At 54.1% G+C, this 22,263-nt stretch overlaps 1 protein-coding gene across 1 annotated transcript in view; it reads right to left on the bottom strand.

Annotated features, from left to right (window-relative positions):
* Positions 1–5,569: 5,569 nt before the first annotated feature.
* The window catches only part of TGFBI (transforming growth factor beta induced), a 32,172-nt gene continuing 15,478 nt past the window's right edge, over positions 5,570–22,263 (bottom strand). The window contains exons 4-17 of the mRNA XM_025432483.3: positions 21,242–21,402; positions 20,739–20,903; positions 20,327–20,473; positions 18,119–18,260; positions 15,481–15,693; positions 14,554–14,691; positions 13,850–13,995; positions 12,819–12,955; positions 11,925–12,055; positions 9,382–9,506; positions 7,996–8,098; positions 7,336–7,415; positions 6,264–6,288; positions 5,570–5,756 (exon numbers count right to left, since the gene is read on the bottom strand). Of these exons, the coding sequence (XP_025288268.1) occupies positions 5,716–5,756; positions 6,264–6,288; positions 7,336–7,415; positions 7,996–8,098; positions 9,382–9,506; positions 11,925–12,055; positions 12,819–12,955; positions 13,850–13,995; positions 14,554–14,691; positions 15,481–15,693; positions 18,119–18,260; positions 20,327–20,473; positions 20,739–20,903; positions 21,242–21,402 (1,754 nt within the window). The 3' untranslated portion in view covers positions 5,570–5,715. The remainder of the gene's footprint in view (positions 5,757–6,263; positions 6,289–7,335; positions 7,416–7,995; positions 8,099–9,381; positions 9,507–11,924; positions 12,056–12,818; positions 12,956–13,849; positions 13,996–14,553; positions 14,692–15,480; positions 15,694–18,118; positions 18,261–20,326; positions 20,474–20,738; positions 20,904–21,241; positions 21,403–22,263) is intronic.

Genomic DNA, 22,263 nt, shown 5'->3' with positions numbered 1-22,263 from the left:
TTCAACAGGAAAGGGACAGTCTTTCCAACAAATGTTACTGAGAAAACTGGGTGTCTGCTTGAAATGATTGAAGTTAGAACCTTAAACCATACACAATAACTAACTCAAAATGAATCAAAGATCTAAACATAAAAGTGAAGACTATAAAACTCTTAGAAGAAAACAGATTTACGACATTGGATTTGGCAGTGATCTCTTGCATATGATATCAGAAGTACAGGGAACAAAAGAAAAACAGATAAATTGGACTTAATAAAAACTAAACATTTTAATTCATCAAAGGGCACTATCAACAAAGTAGAAAAGGCAACCCACAGAAAGGGAGAAAATGTTTGCAAATCATATATTTAATGAGAGATGAAAATCCAGAATATACAAAGAACTCTTATAACATTCAAGAAGCCAACAACCTAATTCAAAAATGGGCAAAGACTTGAATAGATATTTTTCCAAAGACATACAAATGGCTGATAAGCACATGAAAAGATCCTCAACGGTGCTCATCACTAGGAAATGAAATGAAATCAGAACCACATATGTTAAAAGTCACAGAAAAACCACAAGGCGAAGACGTGGAGACACCGGACACTTGTGCATTGTTGATGGGAATGTAAAATAGCATAGCCGACTGAAGAAGTGGTATAGCAGTTCCTCAAAAACTTAAACATTTTATTTATTTATTTGAGAGAGAAAGAAAATGGGAGCAGGTGGAGGGGCAGGGGGAGAGGGATAAGCAGACTCCCTGCTGAGCGCTGAGCCCAACTCGGGACCTCCAAGCCAGGACCCTAAGATCACGACCTGAGTCCAAATCAAGATTCAGACACTCAATTGACTGAGCCACCCAGGTGCCTCATTTCCTAAAAAAATTGAAGATCACCATATGATCCAGCAAATCCCATTTTGGGGTATATACCCAAAATAATTGAAAATGGACTCAAATATTTGTACACCCACCTTCCTAACAGCATTATTCACAGTAGTGTGAATGTGGGAGCAACCCATCCTCCATTGGTGGATAAATCAATAAACAAAATGTGGCACTTGTGCAATGGAATATTCCTCAACCTTGAGAAAGAAGGACATTCTGACACATGCTATCACATGGATGAACCCAGAAGGCATACTAGAGGAAACAAGTCAGTCACAAAAGGAAAAATACTGTATGATTCCATTGATATGAAGAGCCTAGAGTGGCCAAACCCATAGGCATAGGAAGTTGAAGAGTGGTGACCAAGGGCCAGGAGAGCCGGGGAGGAGCAGGGATGAGGATGCAGAGCTCTGGTTAGTGGGTACTACAGTTTCAGTTTTGCCCAACGACAGGAAAAGCATCCTGGATATGGTGGCACAACAGTGTGAAGGTACTTAATGCTGCTGAACTATACACTTAAAAATGGTTGAAAGAGCAGTGCCTGGGTGACTCAGTTAGCGGGACGTCGGGCTCTGGGTTCTCCGCTCAAGGCTTAGGTCGGGATCTCACAGGCCATGGGATCAAGCCCACCTCGGGCTCCCCGCTCAGCATGGAGTCTGCTTGAGATTCTCTCCCTCTACCTTTCCTCCTCACTTACGTGCACTTCCTCTCTCTCTCTCTCTCTCTCCCTCTCCAATAAATAAATCTTTAAAAAATGATGAAAAAGGTAAATTCCACGCTATGTGCATTTTACCACAGTGGAAGTCCGCTCAGGGCACACCCCTCCTCAGCCTTCTCCCCCAAGTAAACCCTCCAGCGGCTCCCCGTTGTCCCAAGGGGAGCTCCTGAACGTCTCACGGGGCCTCCAGGCAGTCGGTCTGGCTGGGCTGCAGGCAACTCTCTGGGGGGAGGGGGCGTTTGCTCTGCCCGCCCACAGGCACCGACCTGGCCCCTGCATTCTTCAGGCCCTCCGCCACCTCTCCTCCCACTGATGGCGATGGCGAGCTTGGGGATGGCGGCCCGGTGTGGGTGGCCTCGATGGCCTGACTCCAGCAAGCGAGGCCACAGCCAGCGCGGTCCCGTACAGGGCTCACGGCCCTGCCTGCTCCCCCAGGTCCCGGACTTCTCTCCCCACCAGAAGACACCTGTGCCCGAGGCTCTGCCTGGGGCCTTTTAGGCCTGCAGAGGGGCATGGGGCATGTGAGTGAGTATGTGAGAGTGTGTGCGTGTGTGTGCATCTGTGACCCTGTGAGAGTGTGTGCGTGTGAGCATGTGTGACCCTGCGAGTGTGTGCGTGTGTGCATGTGTGACCCCGTGAGAGTGTGTGCATGTGTGTGCATGTGTGACCCTGCGAGTGTGTGCGTGTGAGCATGTGTGACGTGACCCCGTGAGAGTGTGCGTGTGTGTGCACGCGTGCATCTGTGAACCTGTGTGTGTGTGTGCATGTGTGACCCTGTGAGAGTGTGTATGTGAGCGTGTGAGCACTTGTGTATGTGGAACCACCTCAGGCCAGGATCTGGCCACAGGATCCCACAGAGGGGATGTGTTTCTCTCTTCACCAGGCAGGCATGGCCAGAAGTGGCCTCATTTGACTTCTCTGAAGAGGGCTCTGGGCCCATCCCTCATTCCATGGCCTTCTATCCTGGCTTCGGAAAAATTTCTGAGCACAGTATTCCGGGCAGCTCCTCTCAGACCGTGACACTGAATTATGGCTCTGAGCACAGAGGCATTCTCCCCTGCGTAAGAAAGTCCTTCCTTCTCTCTGCTTTCCTGACGTCCATGTGGCCAGGGCATCTGTGGCTGTCGCTGATCCCCCTCCTGGCCACCGGCAGCATGTAAACAAGTGACTGTCTAGGCTGTGCAAATAGAGGTCAGGCTTTCTGGGGCTTCTCAGAAGCAGTGGGGCTTTCATGCCCTTTCTGGGCACCCTGGCACCCCTGTCTGACTTGCTCAGGCACCCCAGTGTGGGTGGGACAAAAGGGACAGAGTGCTTAGGGGTGTGGGGTCTGGAGTCACAATGGGACGGGTTCATGGGCCAGCCTCTGCCTACTGTGTGGCCTGGCAAACTATGTCTTGAAGCTTCCATATCCACAGCAGTAAAATGAAAACCACTCATTCATACCTCTTAAATAGGACCGTAAGGAAAAGAAGACGGTGCATTTCGGTGCAAAGCCCAATGGAACAGCCCCTCCTCTGGCCCTAGAGCTGGGCTGGCCTCGTGGCTGGCCTACGAGGCCAAGTCTAGAAAGCCTCTGCCCCTGTGTGCGAGAGGCACAGCCCAGTCAGAAGGTGCCAGGGCCCCTAGGCTCAGAGCTTTTGCAGTCCTCTCCACCCCGAAGGCCTGGGAGCTGCCCCGTGACAGCAGAGAGAAGGGAACTAGCAGAACTCCTTGCTCTTCCTCCCTGGGGCTCAGCGGGCAGGGGCAGGCCGGGCCTGGGCAGCCTCCTGGCTTGGGCTGTTCTCTGGCCTTCTGTCGGAGGCGAACACAGGCAGGCATGTACCTCCGACACATCCAGGGGCTGACCCCTCGGCCTGGGCATCCATTCCCAGATAGGGGCATCTAATGCTTAGCCCAAGGCGTCCAAGAAAAACACAGGCGGGAGTGAGGGGGATTCAGGCCTGGAAAAAGGGAGCTCAGTTATTTTTGGCTGGAAGGAAGGCAGGGCCAGGCTGCGTGTGGTGCTCAGTCACGAAGACACTCCAGCTGAAAGAACAGAGCCCCTCGTTGTGGAGGCGGGCACGCAGGCAGGGCAGGAGGCAGCGCAGGGATCCCAAGCACCGATGGATGGAGGGTGCTTTTGGCATTTTTAAGGAACTTGCTTTGGTTTTTATTTTAAATTGAGGCATCTTTAAAAGTTACACTAACCATCTCTTAGGGTTCTGATATTTCCTTGGAAAGTCCGGGGTGTGCATTTTGGGCACTTACATGAAGTATAGCTGCAGCATCCCCGGCAGCCCAGCAGAGGCCAGGGGAGCAGGGCAGGGCCATGGGAAGAGGCTGTGTGCTGTAGAGGGCTAAATGTCACCTCTGCCGGCACCTTCCCCAAGCTCCGCACCCCTGGCTTAGTTCCTGCACCTGCTCTCATCCTCTCCCCCTCCAAGGAGCTCCCTGCATCCCTTCCTCAGCCCCCACTTCTTCAGGTTCTTCCTCAGTGGTCAGGGAGGCACAGGTGGTAGTGCCACTCGCGATTCCCAATTCCCATCCCCATGAGCAAGGAGGCTTCAAGAGAACAGGGCCTTGTACAGGTATTTGTGGAGCGACCACTGAGTGCGGTGGAGCAGTGGGTGAGGAGCCTAAGGGATGACAGGCGGCGTCTGTCTTCCCCAAACTGGGAGGGAGGCCCCGTCTGCTGCTCCCGGGCCCACTCCCTGCACACACCGCACCTTCCACGGGTCTCTAGGTCCTGCAAGTAGGAGTGAGCTCCACCTGCTGGCCCGGCAGCCCAGGCTGAGCACGGGAGGCTCTCAGCTGCACGGATCCTGCACAATCCCAGACAGCAGGGTAGGCACAAGGATGCCTAGGGCTGTGCTGAGTGTCTTAGAAGGATCTCGTTTCTTCTGCACGACAACCCAAGACTTAGATGCTTTGGTCCTCCCCCCAGGACAGATGAGGAAACGGGCCCTGAGAGTTTAAGGCCACACAGGCAGGGAGTAATGAGGCTGTGGGGGCACTAGCCTGTCAGTGCCAAGGATGTTTCAAAGTGGAAAGGACAAAAGGAGCAGGGGAAAGGATTTGTGTGTGGGTCGGCATAGGGGCTACGAGCCTGGGAAACCTAAACTGGCTCCCAAGCCACATGGTGGTCCCCGGGGGGCTGGAGGCTTGAGTGCGGCCCGAGCCCGGCTATCTGCTCTGTTGCTGGTACCTCTCCCTTTCCGGAGCCTCGATGTCATCTGTGTAATGGGCGACCTCTTCATAGGGTGGTGCCTCTTCAAAAGCCCAACACGAAGTGGGGCTCACGAGGCTGGGAGACAGACACTTCCGATGACCAGTGAGAGGAGTCAAGTGAACAGAGGACTGGAGCCCCCAGGGCCCACGGAGACGGAAAGGAAAACAAGTTCACCAAAGACAGAGCACGTCCCACAGGCCGTCCCCTCAGGGCTCCTTGCCGAGTTGCTCCCGGGTGGAACCTCCCCCTGCGAACACCCAGGCCGCCACGCGGCTCCCGTCCACGCAGGCTTATGTTTCTTTGGTTTTATTATTACGAACACATGATGGCTTTGCTGCACCTGGGAACTCCTGGGCTCTGCATGCTGTCCCTCCCCTCTCTTTTCTACCTGGACAGGGCCACCGAGAGGCGTCCAAGCCATGTGCAGGCACAAGACACGTCTGACAGAGCAGTTCCACTCATAGCTTATAATGATGCCATTTCTCCAGTTGTAAAAGGGCTTTACAAAAACCGTGCTAGGACTCCCCCCCCCCCCCGCCCCCCATGAGGCTGGATCGTATGATTTGTGTTTTATGAGCTCCACAAAACTGCAGCCCCCTTTTCCAGAGCACTTGGTGTGGGTGGGGGATTCCACGCTTGGGACAGGTCCTTTTTAGAAGCGACTACGAGGCAGCGACACCCAGGTCTCTGCATGCAGTGGGTTAACAGCCATGTTTGGGGGGAAGACAAATAAAAGTACATCTTTTTCCCTCCTCCCTCCCTCCCTACCCCCCCCCCCCCCCAGGGCTCAGATTTCGTTCCGGTGCAGCCCAGGTACACTTGAAGTGTGATAATTTGGTTTTAAAAACATTCAGTCTCTTTGGTAAACTCAGAGAAAGTGGCGGTGAGCTGCCGCAGTGCGTTCTCCCCGCGTCCTCTGCGCTAATGCTTCATCCTCTCTAATAACCGCTGATAGACAGGGGCTGGAAGAGAGAAATTTCGAGGTAAAAAGGATGCAGACCACCCCATGTCCGCCTAGGATGCCGTCAGAATCACCAGCACGGGGCTGGCCGGCCCCTTCCACAGCTCCCGCCTGCGCCCTGCAGGTGCTGTTTGGTTTATGAGACTCGTCTTGCTCCATGACCTAACAAAGATCGTGATGTCTAACTCCGTGATGTAACATGAACTGGGATGTTCTCCATCTACCAGCTTAGATCCAGACCACCACGCGCTCCTGCCAAATCCCTGTGCCGGCAATACTCCCAGGTTCCCAAAGCCAAAAACTCAGGGCAGCCCTAAAGGATGGTACTTTGAGTATCTCCATCTTAGGGAGAAGGGAACTGGGTTTTTTCTGTGTCTGACCCCAAGGGCCATGCTTGTTCTATTGCACCATCATGTTCTGATCTATATACAGCAGATGGCAGGTTTGAGCCTACTCGGGGGAAAGGCTCAAGTATGCATAAAGGACTTTCACCCCAGGCCAGACTCACCTAGTTTCACAGAGGTCTGCGCAGCCTGAAAGAGAATGCAAAATGTTAGGTTTCTAGTGAAAGCAGCACCTGCCCCTGCTCCTGGCAGGGCTTTGCACACTGCCATCCCTACTCAGAAAAAGTGCTGCGGGTGAGGAAGAGGAAGGGGAATGAGTAGCCGCTGGGTCTTAGAGGGTCCTCACTCGGTTTTGGCAGTCCCGAGTGAAGTGTGTGTAAGCCCTGACCAGGTGGAGTCTGGGGTGGAACCTCCTGGGAGACCCCAAAGCCAGGCTTCCACTGAGACCACAGCCTAGAGCTTGGGGAGCCAGGAGAGCATAGGGAGTGACCCTCAGAAGTAGGAGCCCATGGCCAAGAACCCCTCTCAAGGGGCACTAAGGAAAGGACATTTTCCAGCTCCAGGCCTCTGGGGTAAGAACTCCCTCCAGCAGCCTCTTCTCTTGAAATGCAAACTTTCTATAAGGTAGCCCTGTTCCCAAGAGGCTCCACCTCACTCGAAGCAGCAAAGGAGCCTGAGTGGAGCTTCTAGGCCCTGGGCACGCTAGGGGTAGGGGGGGCAGGAAGAGAAGCACAGGAAGAGGGAGTTAGAGCTGAGGCAAGGAAGGGAGATCCTACCGCACCTGCCCTGCATCCAGGACCCACACCACTGCCCTGGAGAGCCCCACAACCCCGCGATGGGCCATGTCATAAGAAACGGGGAGTGACTTAGAGACCCAGGCTCAGGTCAAGCAAGGCCACCATAAGGCGAATTCAGGATGGGTTTCCCTCTTTGGACAGATGGATCCCAGAGCTTTATCTGTTCTTACCACCAGTGGCTTTCCCATGGAATGAGGCTCAGAGGCCTCAGTTTAAAGGCGTGGGCTTTTGCCCACAAGGGAAGTGGGGGTTGCCTGGCTTCTCTTCTCAGAACTCCACTCAGGTGGGCACTAGGATGCCCATGTGGGGGTGGGGAGAAGTTCCACGGGAGCCAGAGGGCAGCAGCCAAGGAAGACGGGGACCCGGAAAGCCTCCTACATGGGCCTGAGCGGAGGACCCAGGGCTGCTCAGGCCATAGACAAACCTAGCAGCATCTCACCCTGGAATATGCCGACGCCTGTCTGAAGATTTCCAGCGCAGAGTCTGCAAGTTCATCCCCTCGTTCCTGAGGTCTGACGGCTGGAGATGAAAGAAAATGCCACGGTGGCGAGGGTGAAACTGTTAGCATGGCATTCCCAGAAACCATGACTGAAGGGCATTGTTGTGCTCTCTGGCTCACATTCTCCAATGAATTTTTCCTTTGTAACTTTTCCTAACTTAAGGTGGAATTTGGCCCATGGGGAAGGAACTCAAGGAAAGGAAAGGTGAACCCACAGTGCAGACAGAGGATGGACTCAAGTTCAACTTTGCTGGAAGTAAAGAGAACTAACTCCTGTGAGGCGTGATGTTGTAAAACGTGTGCTTTAAACGTTCACAGCATCTGTGTGTGACAAGTCAGTGGGCTGTGTCTGAGGGGGGCCTAAGGCAGCCAGGGAATTCAGCAAGAGGAAACGTGTCCTCGAATCTCTGGTGTAGCGCATTTGAAACCAACAGCTCCTAATTCACTTTGCTGTCGGCCACAGCGATGCTGCCAGGGGAGGCTCTACTGGCACACCATTCTTATCTTTGCGTGGGATAGTTTTCCCATCGAGCACCAACTGCTATGCATGAAGAAGGGCCAACTGTCAGCTGAGGGGGGACGGGATACTTAGGGCCTTACCTGGAGGCTGCAGGACACTAGAGATGGCATAGACCACGCCATTTGTGGCCATGATGTCAACTTCAGCAACGGGCTCCTTATTGACATTCACTACATTGTTTTTCTGGGAGAGAGAGAGAGAGATGACAATTATTGAACATGGACCACCGGGATCTTACTCACTCAGCAAGCGTTTACCAAGCTCTTCCGGATGCGAAATCCTGTGCTGGGTGTGAGGGACACGCTGGAGGACTGAGCGGCTCCTGCCAGCCACACACCATTAGTCCAATGGACACACTCTAACCCCAGCACGTGGGGCTCCATGCGGTGTAATAATTCACAAAATGGCCTCCCAGGCCAGCCACATAGTCCTCACAGCAGTGTGTGCTCAAGAGGCAGATAGCATTGTCTCATTGAACAGAAGAGGAAACTGAGACCCAGGACAGGCCAGGTGCCTCCTCTAAGCTAAGTAGGTGCGATGGCAGGGAACAGATGCCAGGCCTCCAGCCCTGAGTGGAAACTCCTTGTGCTTGTCCTCAACGGCCTGCTTTTCTCATACGGAGTGCACCCAGGTGTCTATCTGAGCCCTTCCCTTGGACTTATGGATCAGACCCAAGGGAGAAGGGAGAACGGAAGCCAGTGATGGAACCCCAACACCCAAAACTAGGAGCTGGGAGGTTCTTAGGGGACCCGCAGAAGTCAACAGGTCATCTCATTCCTGCCTCCCCACATGCTTCCACATGCTTCCTTATGCTCCGGAGGGAAAGTGATAAGCAAAGGGATGGCTGATGGTCAGGAGAGAGGAGCTGGGAGTAGAGGCTGAGCCAGCCACACACTGGAAGAGTGGTGGCTCCACAGGGCAGCCCAGTGATTTGGTGGATGCAGCTGGGGAGGCCACAGGCAGCTTCACAGAGCTTGGCCGGCTATCAGTCCTCTGTCTTCCATGAAGGAATCCCCCGAGGAAGCTTCAAAGTGCAGTGGATGTCATCCACGTGCAGAGCAAGGGAAGGCTCGCAGACCAAGCATCTGAAGCAAAAGCCTGTTGGGAGGATCTGATCCTGGTGGAGCTCAGTGAGCTCCAGATTTGAAGGGAAGGGATGGGAAGGGGATGCTGGGTATCAATCCCTCGAGATGCATGAGGAATTGCCTATCATCTCCTTCAGGGAAGGAAGATCCAATGGCTTCTCCCCGATGCCAGTCAGATGCTTGAGTCCCCAGCAAATCTGGAAGTACTCATTCGTGGCTAACCACAATCTCGCCTGATTTCCCAAGAACCTATTCTCTTTTCTGTCTTTGGACAGAATGCATGCAGAGATTCAAGGTGTGTGTCTAACGCTGGCCCAGGGGCGAGAGGCACTTGAGAGCCGCAGGTGCACGGCTGGCCTTTGAGCTCTTGGACACACTCACCGAACTGACTTCCAGCTTGTCCCCCTGGAGAGACTTCAGCCGGACCAGCGCCCCGATGCCTCCGCTGACCAGGATCTCATCGCCAATGTGGTATTTCAGGATGTTGGCGAGCTCTTTGGCATTGCCTGCAGGTTTGTGGGAAAGAAAGGAGAGCAGAGTTAATTCCAAGGGGCTGGAAACTGGCATGGTCCAGAAGGGCAGAGAGGGGATGCAATTGGTGATGCCTGAGGCAGAGAACTCTGCGACCAGGTGGTGAGCACACAGTGGGTGCGCTCAGCCCTCTGCCCCCCACCTGCACAGGCTCAGGGCCATGAGGCACGTGTCTGTGGCCATGAATCTGCCTCTGCACTTGGGGGTCGGGGTGCTGCTGGGCTAACGGAGAGCACTCCGTGATGCTGAGAAGGAGTTAATCCATACTCCTCCGTGAGTATGACTCATTTTTCCATGAGCTAAATATTTGCTTGGAAAGCCAGGAACCTTTCCAGCACCAGCATCTGGGACATTTCATCATCAGCGTGGCTCCCAATGGTTATAACACAGTAGTGAAATATTTACACATTCTGCCCTCAAATGCATATTCTGAGGCAGCCGTTTCCTGCTGGGAGAACTTAAAAGAGTCAACAGCTGCCGTCTGGTGGGGGGGCTACGGAGCCGAGCCGATGAGGTCAGGGCTGCGGGAAGGCATTCCCTTGGCGGCATCCCTCCCTGCACGTCCCGCCCCCGCCGGCATTCCTTCCAGCCCACATCAGCTCCTCCACCAACTGGGGACAGCATCCGATTGCTCATAAAGGTGCATAGGCATTTTCCAAATTAAGTGTGGGAGGCAATTCTTAAAGCTGCCAGCTGTCCTCTCCTCTCCATCACGGCTGCCCCGATCTTCAATTCCCAGCCAAATGGCCAGATTTCCCTCAGGGTTCTGGATGACTCCTTCCAGCATCTCAAACAGGAGTCCTTAGGAAGTTTTAAAGCATTCTGGAGAGTTCACTTGGGTACTAACAAATCCACATTAGTGCCATGGGATGGAGCCACCAGGTACTAAGTGATTTCCAAACATCCACAACTTGGCGGACAGGAATTCCCACTGGACAGAAATGCTGCCTGGAGGAGTGGAGCCAAGCCAGCCCCCATGGTGCGAGAGGCCTCCTTCTTCCAAGACATCTAACACCTGGATGGACCTCTTACACCTGGCTCGCCCTCTAGATCCCAGGAGTGTCAGGGACTGTTCTTGTGCGCAGGCCTGGCGGAGGGCGCATTTGGGAAGCTCTGCCCAAGCGCCCTCCTTACTCCTGCACAACTGAAAATGAGAGGGAAGCCGGGCAGGCTCAAGGCCATCTGGGGGAATTCCGCTCCCGCTGGTCCAGGAGAGGATGGAAAGTTTATGTTCAGAATGAACTTCTCCCCTCACATACGTCAGCATCAAAGACACAGGCATTTGTGTGGCCATAAAGAATATTAAACAGGACACAAATCCAGCCCACAGCTGCCTGCAGCCTGAACTTTTATTCTCCTGCTCTGGAGCTGGATGGAAGTTATAGATGATGCGGGCCCCAGGGTGTGGCCAAGGGCCTCCCTCCTCCTCTTCCTCCCCCTCTTCCTCCTCGTCCTCCTCAGGTTCACTGTCTTTCGAGAGTGGAAGTGTCTGACGGGCATACACCAGAACTCAAGGCTGTGTCCCTGCACCCACTCTCCATTATCGCAGCCATCGTGAGGGAGGACGTGTGCCCTGCACTGTGGGCGATGCCCCATTCACTCCACACAACACTGGGCATGCTACTCTCATTTTTCTAATGGGAAAACTGAGGCTCAGAAAGGTGAAACAGCTTGTTAGAGGTCACTCAGCTGGCGAACGCCAGAGCCAGGATTTGAAGCTGCTTTTAGGTATGCTAGGAGTCCAAGCCCTTAACCACTAGGGTTACTTCTCAAACACCCTCAACTAAACTTCTCAGGGCCAGGAATAGCTTCTCAGTAAAGCATTTATCTCAAGGAACATTTCTTGCAGATAAGTGGCTTCATTATCACTCTCCTCACAGGTCCTCAAGGGAAGACACATCTTGGTGACAGGGCTGATTGTTACCCAGTCAATGCCTCTCTGCTCTTCTCTGCCTTGTGTGGTGCCCAAGGAGGCTGACCTCTGTCAGGGCCATCATGTAGGCTCCCCTGCCCCCCTCTCATAGCTGATAGGAGGCCCACGTGATGGGCATGTGGGAGTAGAGAAAGGCTAAAGGGGTCCTGGCCACCTTGCCTCAGTTCTGCCAGCAGCTGTGTGTGGCTCTGGCTGCTGTCCTGTGCCCCTACTCCCAGGCTCCCGGTCTCCCTGTCCCCTCCTCCCCCCAGGCCTCCCCACCCCCGGGCCTAGGGAGGTAAACACTCTTCCCTGGGTGTCATCCTCCTTTGCTGGTCCCTTACTCCTGCCCACACTTCTGCAGTCTCCTCATTTAGTTCCTTTCAATCAAACTCTTTGTAACATGCCCGTTTCCTGCTGGTCTCCTGACCAATATAGTCACTTTAGAAAACGTGGAAAATATGCTTCGGTTGGTCTTTACCCAAGAGTTTGTTCAGCTCTCCTGGTGGCATAGCTTGGAAGGCTTCATTCGTAGGAGCAAAGACTGTGTAGACGCCTTCCCTGTTGAGCATCTCCGTCAGCCCAGCGGACTGGATGGCGGCTACCAGCATGCTGTGGAGACACACAGAGGAAATGTCACTGGGCTGCGGCAGGGAGGTGGTGTTGTCTTCCCGAATACCTCCCCACTGTGGGGCAGGTAGAGCCCAGAATCAGAATTCACACCCCCTGCTGAGGCACAAGCAGGATGCACCTTCTCTCCATAAATGCTAAGCTTGCCTGGTCACACAGCCACAAGGCAGACGCCGGAGGGGAAAGGAGGAAGGAAAAAGCCAGTGGCATGGCTGACCCACAGACTGGACAAGCCCCCGGGGCCCAGGGGATGTGATTCAGGAGTGCAGAGGGCAGGCAGTCTCCCCGGCTTTGAGGTCACAGCAAGTCGGGAATGGAGAGAGAGGGGCAAGAGAACGAAGTGACACAGGGAGCCTGAGAAGGAGCGGCCAGGAGTCTCCACGTGCCACGAGTAGATACTGCACAGAGTGGAACATATCCCACGCTCAAAACCTGGTGCTTTCGGCTTACTTGGGACTTTGAAATGAGAGCATGATGTCTGCCTTGCACTTCACTACAAAAATGCGGCCCTCTCCCTGTTCTCAAGGATGTGGGGATTGTACTTCCAGAAATAACCCTTCTTCTCAACATAAGCTTCCAGCGTGACCCTTCCCCTTCCCAGATCTCCAGCTTGGAGGTCACCAGGGCACTGCCAGTGCCAACCGAACCCTTGAGGAAGTGCGGAGCTTGACAGATTGTTGAGACCCAGCGTCCCGACCCGGTCCGACCACTTGGCAGAAGTCTTCCCTGGGATGAGGCCAGTTACCTGAAGCGATTATCCCCCTTCAGGACGTCCATGACGGTCCCCATTGGGGGAGTGAGCATCCGGTCCATGGTGAAGAGTGTCCCGTATCTCCCCCTCTTGTCATGGGCGGCAATGCAGCTGTTCTCGATGCACAGGCTCTGTGCCAAAGAGGGGCAGACACGGGGCAGGTTATCCTCCTGCATGGCCCTCTTGATGTGCTCGGGCCACGTGCTAATGCCTTCATCCACAAAGAACAGTGAATATACACTGGAGAGGGTCGTAAGACTAGGATAAAATGCTGTGTTTTCTCCGAGGAAGAAATAATTAAAATAGTGTTCCAGGAAAAAGGGCCGGGGAGCCCCACTAGAGTTACAGAGAGACCCCATGATGAGAATCTCCTGTCACATGTGGGGGCCGTTGACAACGATCAAATCAATAGATCGACTTTATTGACTTATTTATTTAACAGGTGACAATTATCTTTAGCCAACATTACTGGCTGGTCCCAAGGAATGGCTGTGTTGTATTGTGCTTTCTGTTTGATATTCCAGAGCAACTGTGGGGTCGGAAGACGGAAAAGAGACAGGAGAAGAGAGAAGAGGACCTTTTGGACCAGGGAAGGCTGTGCTTCAGTTCAGGGGGCTTCTCTTCACATAAGCTACAAATTCAAAATCTCCATCCCTCCTCCACGCTGAACTCGATGTGGATAGCTGCCTACCTAGCCGGCTCAGGTAGCTGTGTGCTTTATTCCCAAAGGTCTCCAGAAAAGGAGATTCTAATTCTTCTTCAGAATCCCATTTTGATCCTTTTAAATAAGGGACTTCTCTGAAATCCTTTATTAAATATACATATATATATATATATATTCTTCTGGTTATATATACATATATTTTTCCGGATATATATACACACACATATATACATGTATATGCATACACACACACACACACACACACACACACACATATATCCCCCACCCCCACCCCTCAATGCAGCTTCCATTTCTTAAAGCTGAGACAAAGAAAGAGCATGATTTAGGAGGCAGAACTTACATTGCGATAAACAAAAACTCTCAGTTTTTTGCCACCCAGAGTGTCCAGGGTCTGTCCGTGATACAAATACTTGGAGGCCAGTTGGTCTTTAATCATGTGATTCAGAAGCAAATTCTTTGTGCGTGCATCAATGGTAGGGGTTCCATCTGCAAAAGAAGGTGTGGTTAGGTCCGGAGGCACGCTCCACAAAGGAAAAGAAGGGGAGATAAACCCAGTGAAGAAGTTCAACACTCCCTGCATTTGGAAAAGGGAGATTGAGAAATCCAGTGAGGCTGCCAATATTCCTTAACATCTGGCATCTTCTGCAAAATCAACCAAACAGAAGGTCTAGACAATCGAGGGTGTCTGGGGTTTGCCCGTACAGGGAGGGGAAGGCACGGACACCCCTCGGCCCCCTCCTCTGCTTTCCCTGAGGCCAAGGCTCAGCTGTATCCTCACTCTGACCTTTTGGCGGTCACATGAGCAGTGGATTCTGCAAATAAAAAGGCAAGAGAGTGCTCTGCTCTCCCGCCAGATGCAAACTCTTGGATTCTGACTACCAGATCCCCAAATGCATTCTCTGCTCGGCCGGCCAAGTGAGACAGCAGAGCCTCCTGAGGTTTTGGTTGAGCCCCATGGAAGCACGAAGGTTCCGCGGGGTGCCATCCATCAGGGAGGGTGCTGTGGAGGTGACGAGCCCCTGGGGCTGCCTTGGCCCACATTACCTTTGAATACAGAATTCAGGGGGGCCAGGAGGGTCAACCGCTCCTTTCCAGAGAGATGGACGCCGAGGCCAGCCTGTCTGAAAAGGTCAACGGCTGTGGAAACATCAGACTCTGCAGCCAACTCAAACAGCGTCTTGGCTGCAAGGAAAGAGAATGCAGGTTCAAAAGTTATAAGTGCTGTTTTCATTTATCCTCTGTCCACCCCAGAGCATGACGCACGCCAACAGGAATGTCATCTCGTGAGGCCAAAGCCCTCTCCACACGACTGGGGCATGGCGGGCTGGTGTCATTGGGGCGCCGGTCCCCTGGGTCCCACTGGGCAGGGGCAGGGCTGGCCTCTGTCCCTGTCCTTGGTCAGGGCCCGGCCGATGCCTGCAGCGAGGCAGCGCCCTCTGTCGCAGCTTCTGAGGAGCAGATAATGCCAGCGACCACACCCACAGAAAGTTCTCTTCTGGTTTGGTTTTCTCCTGTGAAATGGCTTCACTCTGGGCAACGACCTCCCTGGAGTTCCAGGATGGGGCGAGCCTGCTGAGATGAAGCCCAAGCCAAAGTCCACTCAGTCACTTCCCTAGGGTCAGCGACCCAGGGTGCTTAGGCACCAGAGAGAAGGCCATGCTCTGAGGTCAGCAAACGGCCCTCTGCGCCCAAGCAGAGTGGAGAGAGCAGAGCTGCTGTCTCCCCGGGTCCCCTCAGCAGCTCTCCGCTGCCTCCAAGGTGACACCCGGACTCCCAGGCCTGCAGCTCAAGATTCCTCACAGTCTGACTGCAACCCACCTGGTCCCCAGGCCTTGTCCCCTGAGAGGCTGTGAGCTGGGTGCAGGCAAGGACATGGCCGCCCAAACCTCCAAAATTCCCAGGTGCCCCTGCCGCAGGTGGCAGAGGGGATGACGGGCCTGAGAGGGTCATGGCCGCAGGGGCCCAACTCACCAGAGTCTGGGATGAGCAGCTCATCGATGAAGTGGATCACACCATTGGTGGCCAGGACGTCTTTGTTGGAGATGATGGCCTTCCCGTTGATGGTGAGCATGTCCCCGCTGCAGCCCACCTCCAGCGTAGTGCCCTCCAGGGTCTCCACAGACATCCCTGCGACGATGGCTTCCGCACACATGGCCGACTTCAGGATGTGGTTGTTTAGCAGGTCTGGGGGCCCAACAGGACACAGGTCAAGGCAGTGCTGGTGCCAGGTTGATCCCAGAGGCCGCTCGCAGCCTCCACGGCGGTGAGGATGCTGCTCTCTGTGACGCTGACCTGCAGATGCTGGGGTACCCGCAGCCCCAGTCTTCCTCTCCTGCTGCTGCCGCTGAAACTAGCCACGCTCAGCAAGCAGACTGCCTGAGTCTGAGCCTCAGCTCGGCCACTTACCAGCCGTGGAGCCCCTGCCCAGGTGGAGCTAAGCCTGGCCCTCACCTTCTGGGGACAGTGTCAGGAGGACAGGAAGCTCTGAGTGTAAAGTGCCCAGTCTGGTGTCCGACCATGGAGTAAACACCCAACAAATGTTGGTGACTAGCTTATTAGTACCTGAACCTAAGGTTGAATTCTCTTAATAGTACTTGAACCTCAGAATAAGTTTACCCTGGGACTTTGTATGTGATTTTTAGAAAAATGTAAAATGTGGTAGGCAAAGATGGAAACCGTGGCAAATGAGAGTTCGCAATTATTTGCACATTTTATCTGTTTTTGTTAGTTTCACCCAAGGGTCTACTGGTTGCCAGGATCTTTCTTCGGGCCTGGGGATGGCAACCAATAAGACACGGTCTTTGCCACCCCACTTGCCCCACCCATAAATCACAAACACAATCATTTATTTACTCGTCCAAGTGGTCTTTGGGGATAGGACGGAGGTTGGGGGTCCTGCGGAAGCTGTAAGGAGCAGCAGGGCGACATGAGCCCAGGCAGGCAAGGGCAGGTTCCCGGACTGCCTCTTACCACCGTCACCGGGGCCCTTTGTTGTACATTCTCACCACAGAGGCGAGTTTCAATCTGTGCTGAGTGTGAGAACCAAAACCGCACTGTCACAGACAAGAGGAAGCTCGGGAGGCCTGCAGAGGCAGGGAGGCTCCTGCAGGGGCCTCGAAGGCCAATCAGCTGGCAGGAAGGGAAAGGACAGCCAGGCCACCATGGGAACGAGGTCTCAGGGATTTAGCTTCTCAGGGAAGAACAGTGAACGCTGGGTGGTGTCAGGGTGACCCGTGTGGGCCCTGGGAGGGAGACCCGGGCCAGGGCTGGAAGCCACTCTTCAAACAAAGCACGCCAGCCCAGGGCTGCTTCTTGCCTGTCTGCCAGCCCAGTAGAAACAGCTGAGCCTGTCCGGCTGGACTCCTGTCCCTCTGCCTTTGAGCCTGCCAGGGACAGCCCCGTACTGAGGGCCCTTGCTTAGAGCCAACGGGTTACTGGGGGTGAGGGGGTGCTGGGGGGCTGTGCCAAGGGGGTAGATTAGAGCTGTTTTTTCTTACAGTAAGAGTTCTGATATCTACAAAGATGAAAATGTGCTCTGCACAAAACAGGTTGCAGGGAGACCACAGCTCTAAACAAAAAGTTCAATACGCTGAGATGCACCCAAGGCTCCCTGCCGGGGGCACTTATGCCATAGCCCTCACCACTTCAGTTCCCATGACCTGTTTTTAATCCCAGCTAGGCTTCAACTTCTTTGAGGACAAGTCTGTACCATGCACCATTTGTAGCCTTGGTCCCTGCCACAGGCCAGGCTCAGAGGTGCCATGACATTTGGACACAACAGATCCCCATCTATGCTTTCAGAAATGTGCCCCTGCCAGCCCCACATGGCTGCAAGGAGAACATTTTACATTTATAGGGCATCCAAAATGCAGCAGGTATTTTAGATTGTACATTCTGAAGGTGAGTTTAATAGACTGAAAAGCAATGAAGTCATCCCTGGGTTATATTTGGGAGGAACAGTGTGGTTGGGGTACACAGGGGAGCTGGGGCCTAGTCCTCTCTGCAGGGGTCAGCAGGGCAGCAGCTCAGTGGCCAAGCTGGGCCTTCCCTTCCCTCCCCTCTTCCACATGCTTGGTCCTTCCCTTTCCTCCAGCCATAACCCATGCACCTCTAACTCAGAGGCTCTCTGACAAGGCATGGAAGGACCCAGCTATGGAGAGTCAAGATTGGACTATAATTGATTTCTAATCATAATTTTGGATCATCCATGAAGTCCCTGGCTGGACAGGAAGAGTTCCAGGGTCAGCACAATGGCTCCATTCCAAGGATGCCAGGACCTGCCATCACCTTCTCTCACCAAGCTGCTGCCCACATGGCAGCCTTGCTCAGGCTTTGATCATTCGAGTCTTTAGCGCTTTCTGAGTCTGGCCAGGGTCTGCTTTGGGCCTCCAGCTCCACCTTGCTTCTCAGCACACCTCACTAGAACAAGGCTGTTGGGTTCCCGACTTGCCCCTCTGACCAGGGCTCTGCTCTGGCCTCCGCAGAACCAGCTCCAGCTGGGAGCAGTGGGACAGGATGGCAGGCAGTATGTTCACCATATGCAAGAGCAGGCCTCGGGCTCAGGCTGGCCACCCCAGTGAGGCAGCAGTAGGAGTGGAGGGGTGCTCACCTCTCAGGGCTTCCGGGTCACCCAGGATCCTGTTCAAGGTTTCAGCAGGGATCTTCTCGAAGGCCTCATTGGTAGGGGCCAGCAGTGTGAACTGGCCATCACCTTCAAGCAGGGTGTTGAGCCCAGATGCAGCCACGGCAGCCTGCGGGGCGGGGAGGGGATGGTGTGCTCCCTGAAGGCTCTGGGATGCTCTGCAGACAAGAGGCACACACGGCCTTGCCAGCCCTCCCTCAAAGCGCTCCAGGCTTTTGTCCAACCCAAGATGAAATGGCGAGCCAAACCAAAGCTCACCTCTTACCGTGGCTTCCGGGAACCTTGCCCGGCCTGCACTCCTACCACTCAGGCCACTTTTCAATTACTTGCTGTGCCTTTGACCTTCCCACCCCCAGGCGGGGTACCCGCCATTCCCTCTACCCTTCCTCTTTTCTTTGCTTCTCTGACTCCTACGCCTTCATTAGGACTTGCCTACCATCTTCTTTCTCTAGGTAGCAACTGCCGCCCTCACCACCCCTCCCTCCCTGCACCGCTCCCAGGCAGAAAGGAGTCTGTTGTGCATGTTTTCACAACTTGCTGTCCTCCACGTTATACTGAACTAGCTCCTGGCCATACTGCTTGTGTGAGTTCCAGGAGTGGAAGGATCCTATCACCCATGTCTACAGAGCAGCCCGAGAACCTTCTAAAAGTAGAAAGGGCTTCCTACTGCTGTTGGATGGAGCTAGGCCCCTCCGGCCAGTCTGCAGCCCTGCACCGTCTGCCCCTGCCTGCCTGCAGCATCCCCTTCCCCCTCTCATGGTGTCGCTGCCTGCCCCCTGGCCTTGCCCACGTCCTCCTTGTGGTTCTTGCTCTCCCCTCTGCCTGCAGTGCTCTTACCGCTCTGCATTTCATTTAACTGGCCATTCTTATCCTTCAGTGCTCAGGTCAGAAGTCACTGGTTCACTGGTTCCAGAGAGACTTTCCCTGGCCACCCAGGGCCACCTGGCCTCTGCCCACCACTCACTGACTTCACCCCGCCCCTCACAGGCCATGACCACCTCATGTGCATCTTGTCTGTCTCCCCAGGAAGAACAAAAGTGCCGCTGAGGACAGAAAGTTGTCTGTCTCATTCACCCATAGGCCCCCGGCACACAGAACAATAGCCAGGACGTAGCAGGTGTTAATGAGGAGGTGCTATGGAAGGCAAGATGGGCATTAGGGAGGTACAGGGGGAACGTCTGTCAAACCTAAACAGTAAAAGGAGGTAACTCAGTGGGGAGCAACCACAATGAATCAAAAGATGTGCCACCAACTTTGCGGGGACACGATTTACCTGCAGACTCCTGACCTAGGAGTGACCCAGAAGGAAAGCAGTGGGGGACGAGCTCAGGGAGCAGGGTCCCCTGCAGAGCCACTTGCTGAGGCCGCCTCAGTGCCAGCCCAGCCCGGGGGTGTTTATGTCTCTGTGTTGGAGATCTCCAGGGGAGGAACCATCCCAGGCCCTCTGGCTGCCTTTGTGGTCAGGGAGTTCTCCCTGAATCAGGGCAAAACCCCTGACGGCGCAGCCTGTGTTCACTTCCTCCAAGCAGCCACTGCCAAGAGCACTGCCCGCCTGCCAGTCCAGCTCTGAGACAAATGCCTGCTGGGCAGGGCAGAGGGAGCAGGATTCCGCAGCCCCAGAAGAGTCAGAAGCCAGGCCAGAAGTTAGACCTAGACTCCCGTGGCCATGCTGGTGGCCTATCTGCTGGTCTGGGCTCCAAGGAAATGTGGGTATGGCTGCAGCAGGGGTCCCCTGGTGGGGACATGTGGTCCAGAAGATGATGAAGCCTGACATCATTCTAGTCCTGTGTATGGGAACTGCCACCTGGGAAGAAGTGTCCCTTCCTGGACACTTCCTGGACACTCTGGAACCTGTGGAATGGGCCCGGGCAGCCCTTGGGCTCTAAGCCCAAGCCGAGGACCACTGAACTTTCCAGGGGAGCCACGGAAGGAGAGCTTTAAAAGGAGAAGGCAGGCAGAGGGAATTTCCCAGCAGAGGATTCTAATGTTCACTGTGGTCTAGCTGAGTGTCTTGACGAGTGGACCCTCCATGCTCACAGGCACTTGGAGAAACTCGCTGTACATCCCCTAAATGCCCATGAACACAGAGCCATCCTCTGCTTCTCCCGCAGGAGGAGGCCCTTTTGAGAGGTGGTGTGTCCCCAGGCCAGGCCCCCTCCCAGGGCAGTTCCTCACCCGAAGGGTTTCGAAGGTGTCTTCGATCTCAATGATCTGCTGGATGTTGTTGGTGATGGTGGAGATGACCTTATCAATGAGGTGTACCACACCGTTGGTTGCGTGGTGGTCGGCTTTCAGCAGCCGGGCACAGTTCACGGTCACAATCTGCCCAGAGAAGAAAGGAGGATGAAATGAGCAGTTCGCATGTCAGAGGCACAGGCTCGAAGCCTCAGTGGGGGAGGGAGGGGGGGAATGACACAGTGCAGAAGCTAAACTAGAGGGTCTGAGGAGAAGCAGGTGCAGGAGGCAGGGAATACTTCCAGCGTACCCCATGTGCAGAACAAAACCCCAGAAACCAGCCCCATGTGCAGACCAGGAGCAGGCGCAGTGTGGACACAGGGCAGTGCTGTGTAACCAGGGGACTACATACCCCATTGGGATAGTGGTGGATCTGGATGCCCGAATTCTGGTACATGGAGGTGAGGGCCATGCCGTGTTTCAGCTCGTCTGTCAGGACTCGTCTGTTCACCATGTGATAGCGAAGGGCATTGAGCAGCTCGATGTTGACGTTGCTCACCAGGGAGTCCAGCACTTCCTAAGAAGGAAGGCCAGGGCAGCAGTTAGGGTGCTGGGGACCACATATTCCAGAGATGGTGGCTTCTTGTTACCCTGGGAAAGGTGCTTCTGAACCCCCGGTGACCCCAGGCCTCCATCTCACCAAGGACCCCTCTTCAGTGAACCCCAATGCCTGTCTGCTCAGTTGGACAGATGGGGCATCGGAAACAACCTGGTGAAGGTATATATTAACTCAACTTCCTGGGCTTTGTCTGAGGGTGCAAGGAAAAAGTTGCCTGCAATGGCAGGAAATCACTACAGAGTGTCATGCTTCCTGCCCACCAGCCACCCCTCTGAGAAGTAAGGCAGTCATCTCACAGCTGGCAAGGAAGCCCAGGCCTCGTTGCTGGGGGCAAAGATGGTGAAGCTGCCGGGCCCTTCCATCTCAGGCCTCAGCTTCTCCGTGCGGTCTGTGTACAGCTGAGTGGTGGTTGATCCGACGACTCCCAGGGTCTCGTAAAGGTTCGAGAGAGGCAGGGCTGCAGGGGCAGAGGACAGAGGAGGGATGGATCTGTGGAGCCCACGCCCACCTGCCCATACCTTCCCTGGTCCACGGAATGCGTGGTGCCTCTGTAGAACGTGTGTGTGGGAAAGCCCAGGGACGACCATCGCTGGTGAGCCTAAAGCTTGTCACATACTTCTTCTTCTCCTTCTTTTTTTTTAAAGTGCTATTTATTTATTTGACACACACAGAGAGACAGAGCACAAACTGAGAGAGCAGCAGAGGGAGAGCAGGGATCCCGATGCAGGGGTCCATCCCAGGACCCTGGGATCATGACCTGAGCTGAAGGCAGACACTTAACTGAGTCACCCAGGTGCCCCCTTATCTCAACCTTCTTACAACAGCTCTCTAGGTCAAATGCCTCCCCGCTCTGATTCTACTAATTGGTCATTTTTCATCAATTTAGCTGCAGCCAAATGAAGCTTCTGTTCATACATTTAAAGATTTATTTATTTATTTATTAGAGAGAAGAGAGAGTGTGTGGGCAGGTAGAGGGACAGAGGGAGAGAGAATCTCAAGCGGACGCCCCACTAAGTGAGGAGCCCGACATGGGGCTCAGTCTCATGGCCTGAGATCATGACCTGAGCCAAAATCAAGAGGCAGTCGCTTAACCCACTGGGCCCCACCCCCTGCGCCCCCGTTCAGAGACATTTACAAAATACTAGCAGGAATGTGCACCCAAAATAGATACCCTAGTTACAAAGGAGGCTTTCAGATTTATCTAGTTGTTGAAACTGGTTTCCTAATGGCCTCTACTGGGATGAAAGAACATTACAAATCTTCCAGGTTCTTTGTATATTTATAAGCAATAAAATGTCATTTCCTAAAAGCCCTAGAA

Source organism: Canis lupus, chromosome 11, assembly GCF_003254725.2.
Source record: "Canis lupus dingo isolate Sandy chromosome 11, ASM325472v2, whole genome shotgun sequence".
In the NCBI taxonomy this organism is placed as follows: domain Eukaryota; kingdom Metazoa; phylum Chordata; class Mammalia; order Carnivora; family Canidae; genus Canis; species Canis lupus.
The sequence above is the reverse complement of the archived record's forward strand: the minus strand, read 5'-3'. Positions and strand labels throughout refer to the sequence as shown.